Source organism: Cnephaeus nilssonii, assembly GCF_951640355.1.
Source record: "Cnephaeus nilssonii genome assembly, chromosome: 22".
In the NCBI taxonomy this organism is placed as follows: domain Eukaryota; kingdom Metazoa; phylum Chordata; class Mammalia; order Chiroptera; family Vespertilionidae; genus Cnephaeus; species Cnephaeus nilssonii.
In genome coordinates this window covers 13,777,969-13,797,934 of record NC_137093.1, presented here as the reverse complement: position 1 = coordinate 13,797,934, position 19,966 = coordinate 13,777,969, and the positions used below count along the sequence as shown (strand labels likewise).

The following is a 19,966-nucleotide window of genomic DNA, read 5'->3' as shown; positions in this document are numbered from 1 at the left end:
ACCTTAAATTAAATATGTTTATACATCGAATGAAGCTGTCAGTTTATTATTTCAATATCACCTTAAGTTAAATATACATCGAACGAAGTTGTCAAGTTGATGATTTCAACAGACTCTCGGTCTAATTCGAAGGCGGATGAGTAGCATACTTCCGCCCGAGTCTTCCAAGACTGCTGCATTCTGGGTAGTGTAGTCAGTAAGGAAAAGGGCCCTAGTCAATTCGTCGGGGGAGGAGGGGTACTATCAAACTGTAATTTAAAATACTTTTTAAAATTCCTCTAGAGTGGGAACAAGTTCAAAAAAAGGTACTTTATGTTCATTCCGGGGAAACTTTAGACCCTGGCGCTTTTGCCTGCCTTTTTCTCTTTTGCAACCCAGCCCTGTGTTCGGCACCTCCCCCCCGGGCTGTAGTCCGGAACTTCCGGTGAGCCTTCCGGGACGTCAGAGCCGGGGCGACAGCGGCGGCCGCAGTGAGACGAACAAGTCGGCTGTGAGGAGAGCGAGTCCGAGGGCTTGGGTCGTAACGTTCCCTGGACGGAGCGGTGTCTGCGTGGCAGAGGTGCCATCATGGTGAGCACGGCAGGGTAGGGTCCGGCAGCTGGGGGGTTAGGGAGGAGGGTGTTTAGGACCCGGCAAGGCGGACCTGACGGCTGCGGAGATGCCGAGTCACCCGGCCTAAGTCAGGCCCGTCTGTCCGTCCGTCCGGGGAGCTTCTGGCTAGAGCCGTACCCTTGACTGCAAACGGTCGCGGGTCATCCCCACTAGTTCGGGAGGTGGTTTGCATTTCCTCTCAGTTGAACTCGAGCTCCTTCCGCGTTTGTGTCCACCCATGGTTTTCGCAAGTGGTAGACATTGAACAGGTTCCATGAATACCGAATTAATTGAAAGTTTGTTGTGGGGAGGAACAGAATGAGGGGCTTCTCAGAAAGAATACCCGGGGGCGGGGGGGCATCCCCGCTCTTGTCCCAGTTCCTGGAGCCCAGTACCTCCTGGTCCTGCCTGAGTGGTGACCATGCCTTCGGCTGTGTAAGCGATTCAGTAAACATGACAGTAGTAGCTAATATTTGCTGGTGCTTTTCCCGATACACAGCTTTTATTTAACACCTGCAGTCCCTCCTTACACCTTATCTCATTTAATCCTTACAGTGTCCTTGGAAACAAGAATGATTATTACCGTTTTAACCAAGAGAAAACTTGTTGTTTACAGAGGTCACCAAAGTGGGGAGTGAACATTTGAAACCGAGTCTGGCTAGCTGGCTGCAAAGCTCAGTCTAATTACTACTGAACAGCATTGCCTCGGTGTGGCCCGTTCGTTTTTGTAAAAAAAAACAAACAAGGAATGATGGTTAGATGAGTGTGTTGTTGTCGAATCATACTTCTCAAGTTTATCCGCTTAACAGACCTTGCATACTTGATATGTGGTAGGCAATAGGCTAGGCCTTGGGGTTATAAAGGAAAGTAGGATTTGGGATGGGGAGCAGTAGGAAGGAGCAGAAATTCAGGTTCCTGAGTGGATTGAAGGCACATTGGTATGGGTGTTAAATACTTTGCACATTTTCCTCTTTCATATTGCAAAGAGAAGACATGGCTGAGACGGGGTGGTGTAGTGAGAGGCGCTCAGGGAGGCCCCACTTTACTTCCTTTTATCCCAGAAACACTTTCTTTTGTTAGGTTTCTGGCCAAGATTTTGTTAGACAGATTTCTATTGGTTAAAAGAAGAGTCAAAGGTTTTAAACTCCTGTGCCAGAACACAGGGACTGAAGAATCATTTGAAATTTTAAACAGAATCATTTGAGATTTATATTTGCATTTTAGGAAGATGGCTGATTCAGTTTGCTACCTTTGGTAGCTACATTATCAATAGATGGCTTTCCCTCTACTTAATGTATATTTGGAATCAAGTCAAGAAATATTTGTCTATTTTGAGATTTTTTTTTTTAATTACATCTTTTAGGTTGAAAGTATTACATATGCCCCGTATTTTCCCCCACTGACCCCTTCTAGCCTGCTCCCACCCCCTGCCCCAGGCCCTCACCACCTTATTGTCTGTGTCCATGGGTTGTGCATGTTGCATACAGTTTGGTTGGTCTCTTCCCACCTACCCACCCTCCCCCACCTTCCCTCTGAGATTCCACAGTCTGTTCTGTGCTTCTTTGTCTCTGGAATTTGGAAATTTCTTAAGTACTTGGGGTAAAAAAAAAATCTTCACCATTTTTAAGTGTACAGTTGAATAATGTTCCCATTGTTGTGTAATGGGTCTACAGAACTTTTTTTTTTAATATATATTTTATTGATTTTCTACAGAGAGGAAGGGAGAGGGATAGAGAGCTAGAAACATCAATGAGAGAGTAACACCGATCAGCTGCCTCCTGCACACCCCTCACCGGGGATGCGCCCGCAACCAAGGCACATGCCCTTGACCGGAATCGAACCCGGGACCCTCCAGTCCGCAGGCCGACGCTCCATCCACAGAGCCAAACCGGTTTCAGCTCTACAGAACTTTTTTATCTGGCAAAACTGAATCTATGTTTTAAACAACTATTTCCCCCTCCCCCCCAGCCTCTGGAAACCAACATTCTACTTTTTGTCTCTTATGAATTTGACTATTCTAGGAACTTATATAAGGGGAATCACACAGTTTTTGTCATATTGTGTTCGGCTTACTTGTCCTTAAGGTTTATTTATGTTTTAGCATATGTCAGTATTTCCTTTCTTTTTAGGGCTGAACAATATTCCATTGTGTGTATGTACCACATTTTCTTTATCCATTCATCCATGATGGGCATTTCAATTGTTTTTACCTCTTCGCTCTTGTGACTAGTGCTGCTCTGAACATGGGTACAAATATCTCTCTTCGAGACCCTGCTTTCCATTCTTTTGGATATATACCCGGTTGTGCTATTATATTCTTTTTTTTTTTTTAATGTCATAATAATTGCAGTACTTTGAGAAGACTCCAGGTTGCTGTGTAACAGCCCCCTCGTCAAAAAAAAAAAAAAAAAGGAAAACACCGTGAAAGCAAAAAACAAAAACAAAAAATTATTAATTCAAAATTTAAATATTCTGTGGGGAAAAACTTCTGAACAAAATTAAGAGACAAGTGCCCAGCTGGTGTGGCTCAGTGGTTGAGCGTCGTCCCATGAACCAAGAGGTCACTGGTTCAATTCCCAGTCAGGGCACATGCCTGGGTTTGATCCTCAGTGTGGGGTGTGAAGGAGGCAGCGATCAATGATTCTCTCTCATCATTGATGTTTCTATCTCTCCCTCTCCTTTCCTTTCTGAAATCAATAAAAACATTTTTAAAAATACGTTTTTACTGATTTTTAGAGAGAGAGGAAGGGACCTCTTGGTTCCTGGATCGACATTCAACCGCTGAGCCACACCAGCTGGGCTCAACTCTCAACTCTCTTTTTTTAAAAAAAGAAAGGAAGAAAGGGTGGAAACAGATTTTAGGTTCACTGTAATACCGAGAAGTGCTTCAGGCAGACCGCTGTGGTCCATCAGGATTTTGGTAGTGTATCTTGTTCTTCGACAACATTTAGCAGCATTAACTACCCTGATCTGTTTCGGCTTTTGATGAAAATAAATGTGTCTTTGTTTTAACTCTCGCATCTCTTTTCTCCTTCTAGTTCTCTTTCAACATGTTTGACCACCCGATTCCCCGGGTCTTCCAGAACCGCTTCTCTACACAGTACCGCTGCTTCTCCGTGTCCATGCTTGCAGGGCCTAATGACAGGTCAGATGTGGAGAAAGGCGGGAAGAGTATGTGCTTGTTTTTATTTTGAATAGTAACTTGTATTTTGAATAGTAACTTGTATTTTGAATAGTAACTTTTCCTGCCCTCAGCCTGCAGTGCTTATAGTCTTCAACAGTTCTAATTTTACATGTGTAACAGTAGCTACTTACACTGAAAACATTGCTTGTTCCAGCCGAAATCGGTTTGGCTCAGTGGATAGAGCGTCGTCGGCCTGTGGACTGAAGGGTCCCAGGTTCGATTCCGGTCCAGGGCACATACCTTGGTTGCGGGCACATCCCCAGTGGGGGGTGTGCAGGAGGCAGCTGATCGATGTTTCTCTCTCATCGATGTTTCTAGCTCTCTATCCCTCTCAATTCCTCTCTGTAAAAAATCAATAAAATATATATTAAATATATATATATATTGCTTGTTCCAGATTTGCTGGGGTGGGGGGTCTAAATTATGATTAGATATGTGGCTAGTAGTCATTCAGTTCCCCAAAATAAACTATAGCAAGTAAAATTCATTATGATAGGTCATTATTATTAATTCTGGCTACCATATAAGTATCATTTAGTACTTTTTAAAGATTAACGGCAACTGCATTTTTATTTCTGCCCTTTTTATTTTCTAATGTTTTTAAAATGTTCTTTCCACAGTTATTATGCCACCCTCAGCCCTCGATCAACTCAGTAAGTATTTTCTACATGACTTGAGAACTGAGGTAATATAAAGAAGGAGGCTATGTCTAGCCAGGAATTGTCTCTGGAATATGCACGCTAAGCTGGGAGAACTGAGGCCACAGATGCCCCCGTGAAGTGGCCCTGGGGCCAGTGAGTATTCAGCTCCAGGTCTCCCCTATGAAGGGGCTCTCCCCTGACCCGCCCACTGTTTTGGATCCCATCAGGACTAAAGGAAGGTTGGAGCACCAGTGTTTATCACTGCCTGGACAGTTGATGCTGTTGTTGGATTCACTAGGTTTTCTCCTCTTGGGAGCTGTGTGGCAAGGCTCTCATCTCCAGCCCAAGCATCTTTCCTCGGCTCCAGGCCCTCATTTCTACCCCCTCTGTCCTAGTACATCTGCAGCATGTCAAAAACAGTCTTCTGCCTCAGAAGTTTTTCCTCTCACTGGCTCCTGCCTCTTTCCCTGGCCACCCCCCCACCCCCCTCAACCCATCAGAACAATTTGGAGACTTCATACCACGGCTCCACTCCAAAACCCTGAGCACAGGCACAGTCATTGCCTATTGAGATTCAGTGGTGTTTCTGGTGTGAATTCTTCCCATCTGAAGCAGCTTGGAGGCCACCAGCAGGAGGGTCCATACATAGTGTCCAGTACACTTGGAAAAAGGGTGCCAGCTCTGGTGTCGCTCTGGCTTGGACTTTGCACCTTGCCTAGCCTGACACTTGATTAATGACTTGCCTCTCTGAAATTCAGTGACTTCATTTTTAAATGGGGACACACAGAGCTGCTGTGTGGCAAGAGTACCTCTTAAATAGTGCCCTATGGTGTGTTTGTAAACAGCCTAAACCCAGGGAACACCAGTCAGAGGCGTGAGGTGGTAGCCGTTAGCCAGCAGGGCTTCACCAATGCCAATAGCAGCAATGGCTGTACCCAGTGGGGGCCTTTAATCCTGGCCTCAGCTCAGCCAGTGGGTGGATAGAGCTGAGCGGTTCACATCCCTCAGACAAGTCCCTGTAATAGCAGAGGAGGGGTCAAGGCCCCCAGAGAGCCTACCTTTCCATTTGAGCGGACCCAGGAGCTGAGCACCAGTGTGACCCTTGGCACAAGTGTCTGAGAAGAGACTTAGGGATTGGGACTGTGGTATTTAGATCAGTGCTGTTCAGACCTTTTATGTTGTGGGAGAAACTGTCCAACTGAAATCTATCAGCATTCAAGTCACTCTGTGATGTGCAGGGGGCAACACCCACATCCACCACTACCTCTGCAGTGAGGAGCCTTCCTATCTGTGGTGTCATGCCCCAGCTCATTTCTTGGTCTGCTTTATCAGAATTTTTAGGGAGATCCCAAATGAGTCTGCCATACCTCCTGACTGCTGAATGAAATTTCTGTTGCCATGTTTTCCTAAATGGACAGGGTGAAGTGGGCCTCAATGGTTAAGTCCCCGACCTGGGCCAGTAGCCTAGGTTGAATCCCAGTGTCACTACTACTGGGCCGTGGGTCCCTGGCATGTTGCTGAACCTGCGTTCTTTTGTTCCCCGAAGATAAAATTGGCAAGGACGGTACCTACCTCACTGTTCTGGGAAGACTGAGTGAGGGCCTGGCCTGTGACAAACACTGTCACTGTGTCAGTCTGTCCCAGTCCCCGACTCTCCTGGGTCTGCTTCCCATTGACAGCTCCTCCTTTCTGTGCCCCTGCACTCCTGGGTCAGGCTGACAGCAGTCCTGTTTGCCTGCCTATGGCTCTGTATGTGGCCTCCCCCTCAGAGGGGATGCACTGTGTCAGTCACCCTGCCTGGTGTCCCACCCAGCCTCCTCTCCTGACCGCTCCATACCTTGTACCCGTGCTCCAGTCTCACCTAATGGTCAGCCATTCCTGAACCGGCTGGGCTCCCCTTCCCTCCATGCCTTTGCTCAGGCTGCTTCCTCTGCCTGGAATTCCCTTCCTGGCCCTCCCACCTTGACTCACCTGGAGGACATCCTCCAGGAGCCCTGCTTCCTCCCACCCTACCCCACCCCTCCCGCAGCACCACGCATCAGGGTGCACTTGTTTTCTTTCTTGGTTTGCTCACTAGAAACCTTTGAAGGTGGCAGTTTTGTCCAGCACATGGTTGGCACTTAAATTATCTGCAAATAAATGAATGAACATGCCACTTTTTAAAATTAGAATTTGAGAAAATCACAAGTGTAAGCTGCTGCTGAGAATTTGAGTCACTGAACATTTCCCAGTTCTGGGCCAAGTTTTGTGATCTCACAGGGAACCTGGGGTCTTGTGGATGGGCAGACTCTGAAGGGCGAAGCACCATACAGGTCCGCGGACCTGCTCTGGGGGGCAAGGCTGTGTGGAGCCATAGTGGGTGCCTAGGAGGCCGCTTTTTAGGGGAGCATGTTGGGGGAACAGTGTTTCTGTCCCTTGCAGAAGCTTTGTCTCATAACCTCTCTTGTTTCTAGGCCGACTCAACATTACCTACCCCATGCTGTTCAAGCTGACCAACAAGAACTCGGACCGCATGACGCACTGCGGTGTGCTGGAATTTGTGGCTGATGAGGGTATCTGCTACCTGCCGCACTGGGTGAGTGGGGCTGTCCTGGTCTCTGGAGAGTCTGTGAGCCTCTCGGGTGGGACCTCAGGCAGGGACACCAGCCCGCCCAGCATGTGCAAGTGTCTTGCTCCCCCCCCCGCCCCCCTCCCCACCCCGATACAGAGTGAGGGAGGGCATTCGGAATATCCTTTTCTTTGTTAATTGCTCAACTGGTAGCCTAGATACCACCCCATGCCATTTACCTGTGATCTCCTGGGTAAGGCTTGTTCACCATAATGAAGCAGGAGTATATTTGAAATGGTCTAAGTACAAAATTTTAGGTTTTTAAACATTTTCTCCCCATTTTCAGTAGTTTCTCCCCCAGTTCTATTGCAACGGGTATGCATTTACTCTTTTGCCTATAACTGAGTCTTTTTAAAGCACTCAATTTTGTTGCCATGAAAACAAACCTTCTCTAGAGCTCTTAGGCTTTCCCTTAAGCCTGTGTCCTTCCTGAGGGCTAGGCGGAGCCAGCCTCTCCACCACAGGAGCCCTCCACTTCCTCACACCTGCTGCCTGGCCTCTCTTGTGATGGGAGCTCTTACACCTCAAAGCCCAGACCCAACTTGCTTTCCTGATCACTTGCCCTCCCCGGCACTTGCCTCTCAGTGCCTTGCTCTCCTGTGTATCTGGAGGTCCCTCTTCTTGGTTTGAGGCTTTCCCCTGCTAATCCAGTAGAGCACTGTGGGTGGCTGAAGCTTCCTGAGGCCACTGTGGATCTGCAGAGACCCCTCTATAGAATGAGAGAAGAGGTGGTGATACAGGGATACACTGTACCTCAAAGGTTCTCTGCAACCTATGACTTGGAGTTTGGTGACCCCTTGTCTAGGTTCTTAGGCCACTTTGGATCAGAAAACTAATTGAATCCTTTTTTTTTTTCTGAGAAAAATCACATTCCCTGGGATGCCTCTTTAGGGAGCATGGAGCTGCTGGCCTGTCTCTTCCTGAGCTGGTCTTCTAGCTCCTGGCAAGCTGGCAAGAATAGGTGTTTGCCTGGGGTTTCCCAGGTGTTGCCGCTGAGTCAGCCCCCATGCTCATGCATTTTGTTGGCTTATTGGCTGGCTCCATCTCACCTCAGGCTCCCGGGCTGCTTCAGGGTGAGTCAGCCTGGAACAAGAGGCCATCTGAATGTCAGACTTTAGCCTGCCCAGTGTATGGGTCATTGACGGTCCCTGATTTCCAGAAGCCTCATGTGGCCTTCTTTTGCCTTTAGATGATGCAGAATTTGCTGTTGGAAGAAGGGGGCCTGGTTCAGGTGGAAAGTGTCAACCTTCAAGTGGCCACATACTCCAAATTTCAGCCTCAGAGCCCTGACTTCTTGGACATCACCAACCCAAAAGCAGTGTAAGAAGGGTTCTTCTGGACAAAAGGGGTTTGCTGGCACACGGTCTACAGAGCGCTTTGTTGAACGTGTGCCTACTTTGAGGAGCACATATTTATGGTGATTGGCGTTGTAATTTGAGAATAATGACATTCAGCCAGCACATCTGCCATCAATCCTGGACCTGGGCCTGACCAGTGTGCGCCCCTTCTGTATGCTCTCTGTATACTTCTTCATGGGCAACGTGGGACCTTCCTTCAGGTGAACTATGACACCTAGCCCAAAGCCCAGTATGTTCTGGTGGCAGGGAGCCAGCTGGTCTGCCTCTCAGCTCCTGAGCCACTGGTGCCCGTAAACTTGCCACTCAAGCTCAGGGCTTTTCACTCCAAACCAGTGGGGAGCATTGTCTTAAGCTTTCTTTGTCTTAGTAAGAGGAAAGCAGAGGTTTTAGGCTCTAGTGATTTTTTTTGGTGGGGGAGGGTGTGTGTTCTCTGAACAGTAGCCAGATGTATGTGTTTATAATTTAAGGAGTGACCAGTATGGGTGAGAGATATGCTGTGAGTGGACTACAATAGCTTGGAGGCCCCAGTTTGGCTCATTGAGGTCATGTGAGAGTGGTCACTCTGTCTCCTATTTGTTTTTTTAAATGCATGTTTGAAAAAAATACAGGTAAGTGGACAGTAAAAGAAAAGCTGCCTCCACCTGTCTCCCTGCACACTCTTCCCAAGCAGGAGCTCAGGAGCAAGTTGCTGACAGTCGTGTCCTATGTGGGTGGGCATGTTGAGCCATCCAGTGACTGTGTCTGTGGACTGGCGTGTTGAGCCCCTTGCAGCTGGGTCTTGGACATGCAGGGGTGCTAGGCTCTGCTCATAGCAGTCAATGTCCTGTGGCAAGGTCTGGTCCCTTGTCATTCAAAACTCTGCTTGGAGGTGCTTGTCTGACTGTCAGTGCCTAGGAGTGAGGTCTGTATCTGACCGTAGCCCCTCATGATTTTCTCTGGATTTTTACATTTTTTGCAATGCATACTTACTGGATTGCTTTCAGAAGCAGTTTCTCGCATAGAAAGGGCACTATTTTCATCAGCTAGAGTCATCCCAGTGCTCCCTTGTCTAGCTGATAGTCTGGATAAAGGCAGTCAGCATAGAGCAGAGAATGGGGGCAGGGGGTGCACAGCAGCGATAGGAGAGCCATTTCCATCCTCAGAGGCCGATTGGATTGGGTCTGACAACCCGGGGGTCCTCAGGAGGCGTCAAGGGCAGGGCCCTCCTGAGCATGGCATTTCACACGAGGAATGAAGACAGCATCCCACACAAGGCCCTTTTCACAAAGTTGCTGTCACCCTGGAAGAATTTGTGACCAAGAAAACTGAACCTAGACAGCCTGGCTTTTTTCCCCTCAGACTCTGAGAGCCTCTCTAGGACAGCATTCGCCAAGCGGTGGTCCACAGACCACTGGTAGCCCGTGATATCTGAAAGATTGGCAACCGCTGCTCTAGGATGTACCATGTAACTGTGGTGGATTCTGGAGCTTTAGTTTATGTTTATGCCTTGACATTGTGTGTCTGCAGATTAGAAAACGCATTGAGAAACTTTGCCTGTCTGACCACTGGGGATGTGATTGCCATCAACTACAATGAGAAGGTAAGTGTGTCGGCTAGAAGGCCAGCAGGGCCAGGAGCCCAGCTCAGGGCAGGTCACATCTAAATAGGGCCTGCAGTGCCATTCTGGTATTTGAATGGGGGTTCTTTTTAAGCAGTGTATACCTGACTTTTGTCAACTAATTGCTGCCTACTGTTTACTTTTTAGAGCCCTATACTGATAATTCAGCAGCTAAGTTTTGGTAATTGATTTATTACATTAATAGGTGAATAAGCTTAACATTGTTATCCTTTTGTTTTGTTAATACCCAAGGATATTTTTCCTTGACTTTTTTAGAGAGCACGGAAGGGAGGGTAGAGACCGAGAGAAACACTGGTCTCTACCAGAGATTGGTTGCCTCCCACATGGGCCCTGACCAGGGCTTGAGGTATGTGCCCTTGACCAGAATTGAACCCGGGTCCCTTCAATCCTCAGGCTGACACTATCCACTGAACCAAACTGGCTAGGGTTTGTTATACTTATTAATCACATATCTGTGTATCATGGTGGTGAGCCTGCCAATTATGCCTCAGTTAGAAAGGTCTGCATTGCACCTAAAATCTCAGATAAGCCCTTTGCTAGGCTGTCAGGACAGAGAAATGAGCCAGTCTAGGTCCCTGTCCTTATGATTCCCTCCATTGGAAGCAAACAGGCCCTCCTGGAGCTGGCCAGGCAGTGCGCTCCAAGTGGGGAGGGGGGGGGGGCACCTGGAAGCAGAGCTGGCCACATCCTCTTCCTTATGTTTTCTTTCACTTTGGTTTTCTCTGAGCTCCTCTGGGCTTGTCCATCCTGACACAGTCTTTCAGGTCTGAACACCACTTATGTTCATCCGTGATTCCATGCTTTTTAGGTGTCTGAATCTAGACAATTTAGCTGTAAAGTGAAATAGCGTACTGCATCTTTCATTTCTCATTCTTTCATGCATAATGACAGATGAGTTCCCATGAATTCAAGACAGCATCCACTTACCCATTATTTGTGGAAACGTGTCTGAGGAAAGATAAAATAGTTGCTAACTCTATTGATAGGCCATCCTAACACAGGCGTGGAGCACAGTGATGTGAGTACCTCGTGACCACTGTGACAGTGACCAGGATTGACCCTCACAGAGTTGCTGTCAGGGTTGACCACCTAGTCCTCAGGAGTGACCAGCCCTGGCGTGCCTTTCCCTGAGGCCAGCTTTTAACTCCTTCACACGCTGTCTTGTCCCCTCATGGCCTGGGGCCCTCATGCATGAACAGGAGCCTGTGGCTCAGCCAGTCCCTTCCTGTAGGATCGAGAGGATACTTACTCCCTTGTTGTCAGTATAGGAATCCAGTATTCTCCAGCAATTTCCTTCTGTTTGCAGCATCTGATATTGAGAATCCTTACTTTTCAATTTGTGGATCTTAAATCACAATTTTCTATAAAACTAAGAAATAATCCTATTGCCTTTAGCTTTGTGGGGAACATTTTAAGTATTGTCTACATTAACTGAATACTTTATAAGCTTCCATAATTAATTTCAGATAGCCTTAATGTTGTTCTTTAAATTGATATTTTTTGCACTGAAAGGGAAGGTGAATTACATAGAGTTTGGAAATATAGAAGACTAGGTACTCTAAAGGGCCCTTCTGATAAAACCCAGTTTAATCAGGATAAAACCTAGGTTATAAATGTGTTGGTGGGTTGGCAAGAAATATAAGAAGTTTTCAAGAATCTCTCAGCAGGGAGATCCTGACTATATCAGGTAAATGACTATATCAGTCAGTGATATAGTAGGAGATCTGAATCAGAGACTTCCACATTAAACTGGAACACTTAAAGGGGCCATAATAGATCCAGAGGTGGATGTTATCCTCATCCCACAAGAAGGAACTCAGATTCTGTTTGGGAAAAGCCCCCCAGTTTATGTAAGCCCTCAGGACTGCTAAAGATTGAACAGGCAGGCAGGCACTCAATACAACCACCAGACACAAAGCAGAGACAACAAAAGCAGATTTAGACCCTTAAAGAAATCAGCATTGGGATTTTCAGGTATAAATATGAAATAATTATGTGTAAAATAAAGAAATTAAAAAGTGGAATTATAAAATTTATTAAGCAACAAAAGACTACAAAAGAAAAAAGGAAGTTTTGAAAAACAATAGTTAAACAATAGCTGACAAAGAATTAATGAAATGAAAGTTAAGTCTGGAAAAGTGACTTGGAATTCTGACTGAGAAGCAAGGTAGAACATATGAGAGCTTGAGGTATTGGAGATACTAAGAAAGTCAAACATGCTCTGTAAAAATCCCAGCAGGAAAGAATGGGGGAATGGAAATATTGTAACGAAATAATAAGTGAAATTGTTTTACAAGTGGCCATCAGCCCATAGTTACAGGAAGTAATATGTACATCAAACAGGAGAAGTTACAGATATCAAATACCAGATACAGGGAGGTGAACAGAGAGAAAATACAATACTTCCAGGAAAAGAGCAAATAGCAACTATTTATAGTCCCCAAATAGCAGAATATCTTTAGAGGCTGAGAGAAAGTAACTCACCAAGCCTTCTTTAAAGAATGAGGACAACCCCAAGACTTGAAACCAGGGGGGCAGTGGACAGCAGCTGCTTGTCCCAGGCTCTGAACCAAAAACAATGTTGAAAAAAATAGATTCAGCTACTTTTAATGTATGTTTTTATGTACTTGAGATTATCCTAAACACACAGCAACATTACTGGTTTAATTTCTTATCTCTTGGCTACATTGTATTCTCCTGGTGGCTATACTATATTTATATATGAATAAGTTTTGGCTATATACTATTCTTAGCAACGTTGGAGTGAACATTCTTAGAATTTTCTCTGCATATTTAAGCTAATTAATTCCTAGGAGTGTACAATCTGGGATAAGGTTATGAGTGTCTTTTTCAATTTGATCCATAATTCCCTTGTCTGACTTGAACTACTTTTAGGGAATAGCTTCTGTTGAGTGATGGACAGGCATGAAGGCAGTCCACCCCCATGGCCTCTTTGTTGCAGCAAGATGCTGAGGAGGGTGTAGTGGAGGTGAATGATGTGTCTGCAAGAGCCCAGTAGGGAGTCACAGTAACAGTGACAGTTCCCAGTGCTGCCATGAAACTAACCAACTGATTTCTTGTTCTCACAGATCTATGAACTGCGGGTGATGGAGACCAAGCCTGACAAAGCCGTGTCCATCATCGAGTGTGACATGAATGTGAGTAATTTTGCTGCTTATAGTGCATTCCACCTGGGGAGACGGGCATTTGGTAGCACCTGTAGGCCAGTGCCCCAAGAGGATGTCACTGTCACACAGTCCCCAGGACTGTTTGGGTGAGAGAGGAGGAAAATGCTGCCGGAGCGTCATGAGAAGGCCGCACCTGTAGGCCATGCCCCAAGAGGATGTCACTGTCACACCGTCCCCAGGACTGTCTGGGTGAGGGAGGAGGAAAGTGCTGCCGGAGCGTCATGAGAAGGCCGCTGACCATGTGGTCCTTCTCAGGGCCAGTGGAGGTGGCACAGTTGCCTCCGGTTCTGCGATGGCTAACTCTGCTGGCATCTCAGACCTGCCAAGAAGAACATCTTCTTAAACACTAAGGAAGCTCAATTTTTAAAAATATTTTTATTGATTTTAGAGAAGAAGGGAGAGGGAGTGATAGAAACATCAATGATGAGAGAGAATCATTGATTGGCTGCCTCCTACACGCCCCCTACTGGGGATCGAGCCTGCAACCCGGGCATATGCCCTAGACCAGAATCAAACCCAGGACCCTTCAGTCCACAGGACGATGCTCTATCCACTGAGCCAAACCAGCTAGGGCAGGAAGCTCAATTTTTTACAAAAGCTAAGGAAGGCTACTCAGCTCCTAAGTAGAAAGGAACTACTGGGACACACAATAGTTTGGTGGCTTTCCAGAGAATGATGCTGAGCAAAAAAGGGCAGTCCCAAGTGGTTACAATTGATTCTAGTTTTTGTTTTTTTTTGTGTGTATGTTAACCCTAACCTGAGGATATTTTTCCATTGATTTTTAGAGAGAGTGGAAGGGAGAAAGAGAGAGGGAGAGAGTGAAACATTGATGTAAGAGAGGCACATCAATCAGTTGTCTCCCGCATGCGCCCCAACTGGGCCCAGGGATTGAACCTGCAACCCAGGTATGTGCCCTTGACCAGGAATCGAACCCACGACCCTTTGGTGCACAGGCTTATATTCTAACCACTGAGCAACATTGGCCAGGGCTGATTCTTGAAATAACAATACTTCAGAAAGGAAGGACAAAATAGTGGTTACAAGGCGCCCTGGGTGGTGGAGAAAGTGGTCAGCAGCGGTGTGGATGTGGATGTAGAGGGAAAACATGGAGGGATCCTGTGGTGCTGCAACTGTTCAGCATCTTGACTGTGGGCCTACACTGGTGATAAAATTGTGAAAACTTAGCGCACACACACACACAGTGAATTCTTGTAAAATAGGAATTCTGAATAGTGTAGACGTCGATATCCTGGTAGTGATATTATACTATAGTTTTGTAAAATATCACCATTGGGAAAACTGGGCAAAGTGTACAGGGCATCTTTCTGTGTTAGTTCTTAAAACTGCATGTGAATCTACAGTTGTCTCCGTTACAAACAGAAAAGCTAAGGAATGCTAAGTGCCAGCATGTCTCACAACTTTCCCTTTCACTTTGGGAACGCAGGTGGATTTTGATGCTCCCCTGGGCTACAAAGAACCCGAAAGACAAGCCCAGCACGAGGAGTCAACTGTAAGTTCTTCCCTCCCCAGCCTGGCAGGTTTGGCCTCTTTGGTAATGGTCTTTGGGAGCGTGTCCTGGTCTGTCCTGGCTGCCAGCCTGTATTGGTCTCTACTGGTGCTAGTGTAGCCACATTCCCTGCTTTTCTCCCAGCCCTGCTCCCAGGGGATGGCCCAGCTGTTCCAGTGCAGAGACAGCAATAGAAATGAGGGCCCAAGGGAAAAGTTGGGGTGTCCCTGCTGGGAAGCTTATCTCTCATTTTTCTGTCCCCTGTCAGGAAGGCGAAGCTGACCACAGCGGCTATGCTGGAGAGCTGGGCTTCCGGGTGAGTACCAGGCCACGGGTTTTACTTCCTGTGCTCCTGCCGTGCCATCTGCTCCTCCCAGCCACTCTATAACGCTCCACGGACATCAGTAGGGATTGGGCCTCTGCTATCTGTACGTACATGAATCTGCCACTCTATCAGTTACATAGCACTTGACATCCACTTTCTCATGGAATCTTCCTAACAAATCTATAAGGCAGCCACAACTTTCTTCTTTTTAAAATTCTAACCTACCATAAAGTTAAAATAGTACAGTGGACACACATATGCCTTTCCCTTAGATTCACCAATATGGCCACATTTGCTTTATCTCTAAGAAGGTGTTCTCCTTTTCTTGGCCTACACTGTTTAAAAATAAATTGCAACATGACCCTTCACTGCTGCCAGCCTGGCTCCCTGGGAAAAAAGCGATGACTAGTATCAGGGCACTGGGAGGCAGTGGAGGACCGGAAAGCTGAGCTATCCGGCAGTTGCAGCAGAGGTCTTAGTCCATCCCAAACTGGTCCTATAGAGGCCAAGGCCAGACCTTTTAACCTGTCATTGGCTTTTGGCTACTGGCTACCCCTGGGCGGTGGTCGCTCTTGGGCCAGGAGACTACCTTCATCTCACAGCAGTCCTGAAACGGAGTTCTCAGCTGCCCACACTTCAGCAGCTGGGGAGTGAGGGCTTCATTCCTGAGGGGGACTGGGTGGCACCCCCCAGAACATATCCCTGTAGCAGTCTCAGCAAAGGGCATACATGTGCTCACCCTCCTGCTTGCCTGTGTAGGCCTTCTCCGGCTCCGGGAATAGATTGGACGGGAAGAAGAAAGGTGTAGAGCCCAGCCCCTCCCCAATCAAGCCTGGAGACATCAAAAGGTGGGTGTGCCCTGTCTCTGCTCCAGCCTTATGCTTTATCATCATCTAGGGAGGTCAGCCAGACCTCTGGGGTGGGCAGCCTCACTCCAGTTCTGGAAATAAAGCCCAGCTCAAAGAATCCAGCAGAGTGGATGAATTCCCCACCCCCACCAGCTCTCCTTGGGGGACTGAAACATGACAAGGAGTTGCTGTTTCCCAGTGGAAGTGTGTCAGTATCTTCCCTCCATTCCAGGAACACTGCAGTCCAGCCTCCACCCGCCTCCAGCTGGCCCCTCATCAGATCTCTCTCCTACTTAAAATCTTTCTAGTTCCTGTCTAATCTGTTGTTCTGTTTTATCCATCAAGTCACAGTATCTAACTTCCTTCAAACAGGAGGCAGGAGCTGCCTCACAGATGTGTTTCTATTGTTTGGTCCAGGGACTCAGAGCAGATTCCCTGCTCTGGTGGCTGTCGCAGTGGTGGCAGGGATGAGATGTGTCACCTGTCATATGTCACCTTTCTACTATATGTTGGAGCAGAAGGATAATGGTATAATGTAGTGGTCGGCAAACTCATTAGTCAACAGAGCCAAATATCAACAGTACAACGATTGAAATTTCTTTTGAGAGCCAAATTTTTTAAACTTAAACTATATAGGTAGGTACATTGTTATTAACTTAATTAGGGTACTCCTAAGCTGGCCTTTGCTAAAAACGTATTTTGTGGAAGAGTCAAACTCAAGGGGCCAAAGAGCCGCATGTGGCTCGAGAGCCGCGGTTTGCTGACCACTTGTATAACGGATTTTTTACCCACTCTCTGAGTTTGGTACAAGTGTACCCCTTTAAGGTTGATCCGTGAGGCTGGAGGATGGATTTGATGAGGGCCTCCCAAGCCCCTAGGTGACCTTTCACTGCAGGCTAGGTCCCGTCTGAAGGCCCCTGCCCCGTTTGCCTTCTGATTCTCTCCTGTGGGGATGCTGGGGAACACCAGAGGGCTGGCCCAAGGCCAGGGTGGTTTACAGCCACATACCTCAGAATGAGAATCACCAAGAGGACACTCTTCCTCTCTTTGGCTTGCTTTCCTCTTGTTTGTCAAAAGAGAATTTGAGTCCTTTTCTTCTGGAGCTAACATTTCTCCTCTTCCATCTTTACAGAGGAATTCCCAATTATGAATTTAAACTTGGTAAGATCACTTTCATCAGAAATTCACGTCCACTGATCAAAAAGGTTGAAGAGGTGAGAAGTTTTATTTTCTAATGATGAGTGGGGGAATTCTTTCCACTTTGAATCAGGGTATTTCTGTCATATTTTTCTTCATTCCTGGGGCTCTCCTCCCTCCAGTGGCCTGGTTGTCCTATTGAGGCTGTGTGGAATGTGTGGGGCTGGGTGTAGAGGTGTGTGTTTGGGAGCTCAGAACCTTCATCTTCTATAGATAACACCACTGGCTGACTAACAAAAGAATACATGAACGATACCTGGTTTTGAGGGTTCAGAAAAAACAAGCCCTCTTTCTGCTGGTGGGAGACTAGCTTACTAAGGAATTCAACTTCTAGGAAATATCAAGCTATGTGTAAACACATTAAGCTGGTCACCACAGCAATTTAAAATACTGCAAACCTAGAAGTAATATCCAATGGTAGAGACTGCCTCTCCCACGTGATGGAATTCTCTGTATGTTTTAGAATGTACTAGATAAGAAATCCATTGTCTTGAGACTTGGGAATTAAGTTTTAAAATAGGCCCTAACCGGTTTGGCTCAGTGGATAGAGCGTCGGCCTGCAGACTAAAAGGTCCCCGGTTCGATTCCAGTCAAGGGCATGTACCTTGGTTGCGGGCACATTCCCAGAGGGAGTGTGCAGGAGGCAGCTAATCGATGTTTCTCTCTCATCAATGTTTCTAACTCTATCCTTCTCCCTTCTTCTCTGTAAAAAATCAATAAACTATATATTTTTAAAAAATAGTTTATATAAGCACATACAGAAAAGTGACTAGAAGTGTTATTTTGGGGTGGTGGGGTTACAGGTGACTTGTCTTTTGAGAGGGTGTCTTTTATACTTTATATATCAAAAATGTGATGCTTCTGCAAAAGGATATACATTCACCCTGAGAATAAAGGCAGTAGTAGACACATAGTTGTGATTGTGTGGTCATGTTTTCAATTCAGTTGATTATGATTTGTATTTATATTTCAAAAACACTTCTTATTTTTGGGGAAGTAAGGAAAATGGGTGGATGGTACATGAGTCAGCAGAATAAAGCAATTTCTATAAACCTCCAAGAAATTTCTGAAAATAGTATTTTATCTTCACACAGGATGAAGCTGGAGGCAGATTCGTCGCTTTCTCTGGAGAAGGACAGTCATTGCGTAAAAAGGGAAGAAAGCCATAAGTTAGCTGACTGGAAAATAAAATACTCAATTGCAACATAATGGCTTTTAGTTACTGGTTCTGACAGGGATGAAACTATTGCAAAGATGCTCTGTCACTGTAGGTTTGTTTAGAGTTACCTGAGAATTGTCTAGTTCAGTCTGGAAGTGGGATGCAGGACTGCGTGGTTACGTGCTTGAACTGGGGAGGAGAAAGCTGTCTCTGAGGTCCCATAGGCGGCCTCCTCACCACTTCCTGCTCTCAGCCCTCGGGAGCACTCCCGCTGACCCCGCAGGAGCAGAGTTCCCCCGTTCCTGATAAAAATCAAAGGGAGGGGTGGAATTGCTCTAACTTGTGATGTTCTTTTTATTTTATTTAGCCTTTCTTTTTGTGGGTCTGTAGCTTAGATGTTGCCTTTGGTCTAAAGAAAAGTGGTTTAAATAGATTTGTGCTCTATAAATAGTGGTTATTCCATTACTCTGGCTACAATTAAGAATTTGAGGATGGGTTTTTCTGTTTTTATTTTACTTTTTTTTTCACAAAAGAATTATTCCTCAGAAGGAAAACCTTATCTGAAAACATTTCTACTTTAGTTTTCATTTTGAAATAACTGGCTCCCTGAATCTATTCTATTAGGGGGAGGGAGGGAACAACAAAACTTAATGGAGAAGCACAAATATGAATATTAGAATAAATAAGAGCTAAAGATGGTCCTCTTTCTCCTTCCCTATCTCCCACTCCCAGTTTAATGTATTATCCAATATTCTGGCCTGTATTGGTCTCAGATCCTCACTTTGTATAAAGTGAAATCTTTTGACATGTTAACCCAATTATTTTCATCTCTTTTGTTCCTTGAAAGTAAATCTAAATTAAATTTTTAAATAAAAACAGGGAATGACTAAAACCTGGATTGCCTCTAAATGTTTGATTAGATGTCAACAGGGATCGATGTTTGGGCCACTGGGCAGGAGCTGGAGGAAGGCCTGCTTGCAGGTACCCCTCATTCCATAGTGCTGTTAGAAAAGAACTTGGGGACAGGGGAGTGGCTCAATGTATGGAGAAACGAGGCTTTCTGACCCCTGGGGTGAGGATGGTCAGGCCCAGATCTCCCCTGGTACCAGGTCTCCTGCTTGTAGGCAGAGAGTCCTTCTCTGAACAAGGCTCCTCCCAACACTCAAGAGGAAAGGATGTACCATACCAGGGTCCACCCATGTATCTCAGAGAATGAGCACCGAAGATTATCATGATGACCAGGGCTGTTCATCCATCATGGTGATGGATGTAGTTTCAGAAGGCATAAAGTACCGCTGTGACCTACCTGACTCTTCACTTAAGGTAGAGGTGGGGAACCTTTTTCCTGCCAAGGGCCATTTGGCTATAACATTTGCGGGCCATACAAAATTATCAACTTAAAATATTAGCCTGCTATATTTGGTCTAATATTTAATTAACTCACCCCTAATGCTTTGGCAGGCCAGACCAAATGATTTTTCGGGCCTTATATGGCCCGTGGGCCAGATGTTCCCCACCCCTGACCTAAGGAGTCTCAGTTCCACTACAGAGGTAGAAGCCCTTGGTGGGTAGGCAACCTCCATTGGCAGGATCACATTGTCTGACATTGTCATTTTATGCAGAATAAAGACGCTGGGCCTGGGTTTTTCTCTTCCCTAGGTATCACCTGTATATGTAATGAAATCGGTCCTGTTCTTTTGCTGGAGGCACATTCCTCTGCCTGGGCCAGGATTGGACCCCAA

At 46.2% G+C, this 19,966-nt stretch overlaps 1 protein-coding gene across 2 annotated transcripts; it reads left to right on the top strand.

The window, feature by feature from the left end:
• Nucleotides 1-439: 439 nt before the first annotated feature.
• UFD1 (ubiquitin recognition factor in ER associated degradation 1) lies at nt 440-19,120 on the top strand. Of its 2 annotated transcripts, XM_079762748.1 has the most exons (12): nt 440-570; nt 3,630-3,762; nt 4,396-4,428; nt 6,870-6,991; nt 8,214-8,344; nt 9,889-9,961; nt 13,090-13,158; nt 14,633-14,698; nt 14,964-15,011; nt 15,780-15,868; nt 17,001-17,082; nt 18,160-19,120. In XM_079762748.1, exons 1-12 carry the CDS (start codon nt 568-570, stop codon nt 18,232-18,234), a joined length of 924 nt encoding a protein of 307 aa, XP_079618874.1. In that variant the 5' UTR covers nt 440-567; the 3' UTR covers nt 18,235-19,120. The 2 variants fall into 2 exon arrangements, with proteins under 2 accessions (XP_079618874.1, XP_079618875.1); XM_079762749.1 differs by lacking the exon at nt 3,630-3,762 and having other exon boundaries at nt 455-570.
• Nucleotides 19,121-19,966: the final 846 nt, after the last annotated feature.

What these genes read in the sequence shown, in the direction of transcription:
- UFD1 (XM_079762748.1), top strand. An exon ending in TCTGCTACCTGCCGCACTGG is followed by an intron (nt 6,992 to 8,213) that starts GTGAGTGGGGCT and finishes TTTTGCCTTTAG; the next exon opens with ATGATGCAGAATTTGCTGTT. An exon ending in CTGGAGAGCTGGGCTTCCGG is followed by an intron (nt 15,012 to 15,779) that starts GTGAGTACCAGG and finishes TTGCCTGTGTAG; the next exon opens with GCCTTCTCCGGCTCCGGGAA.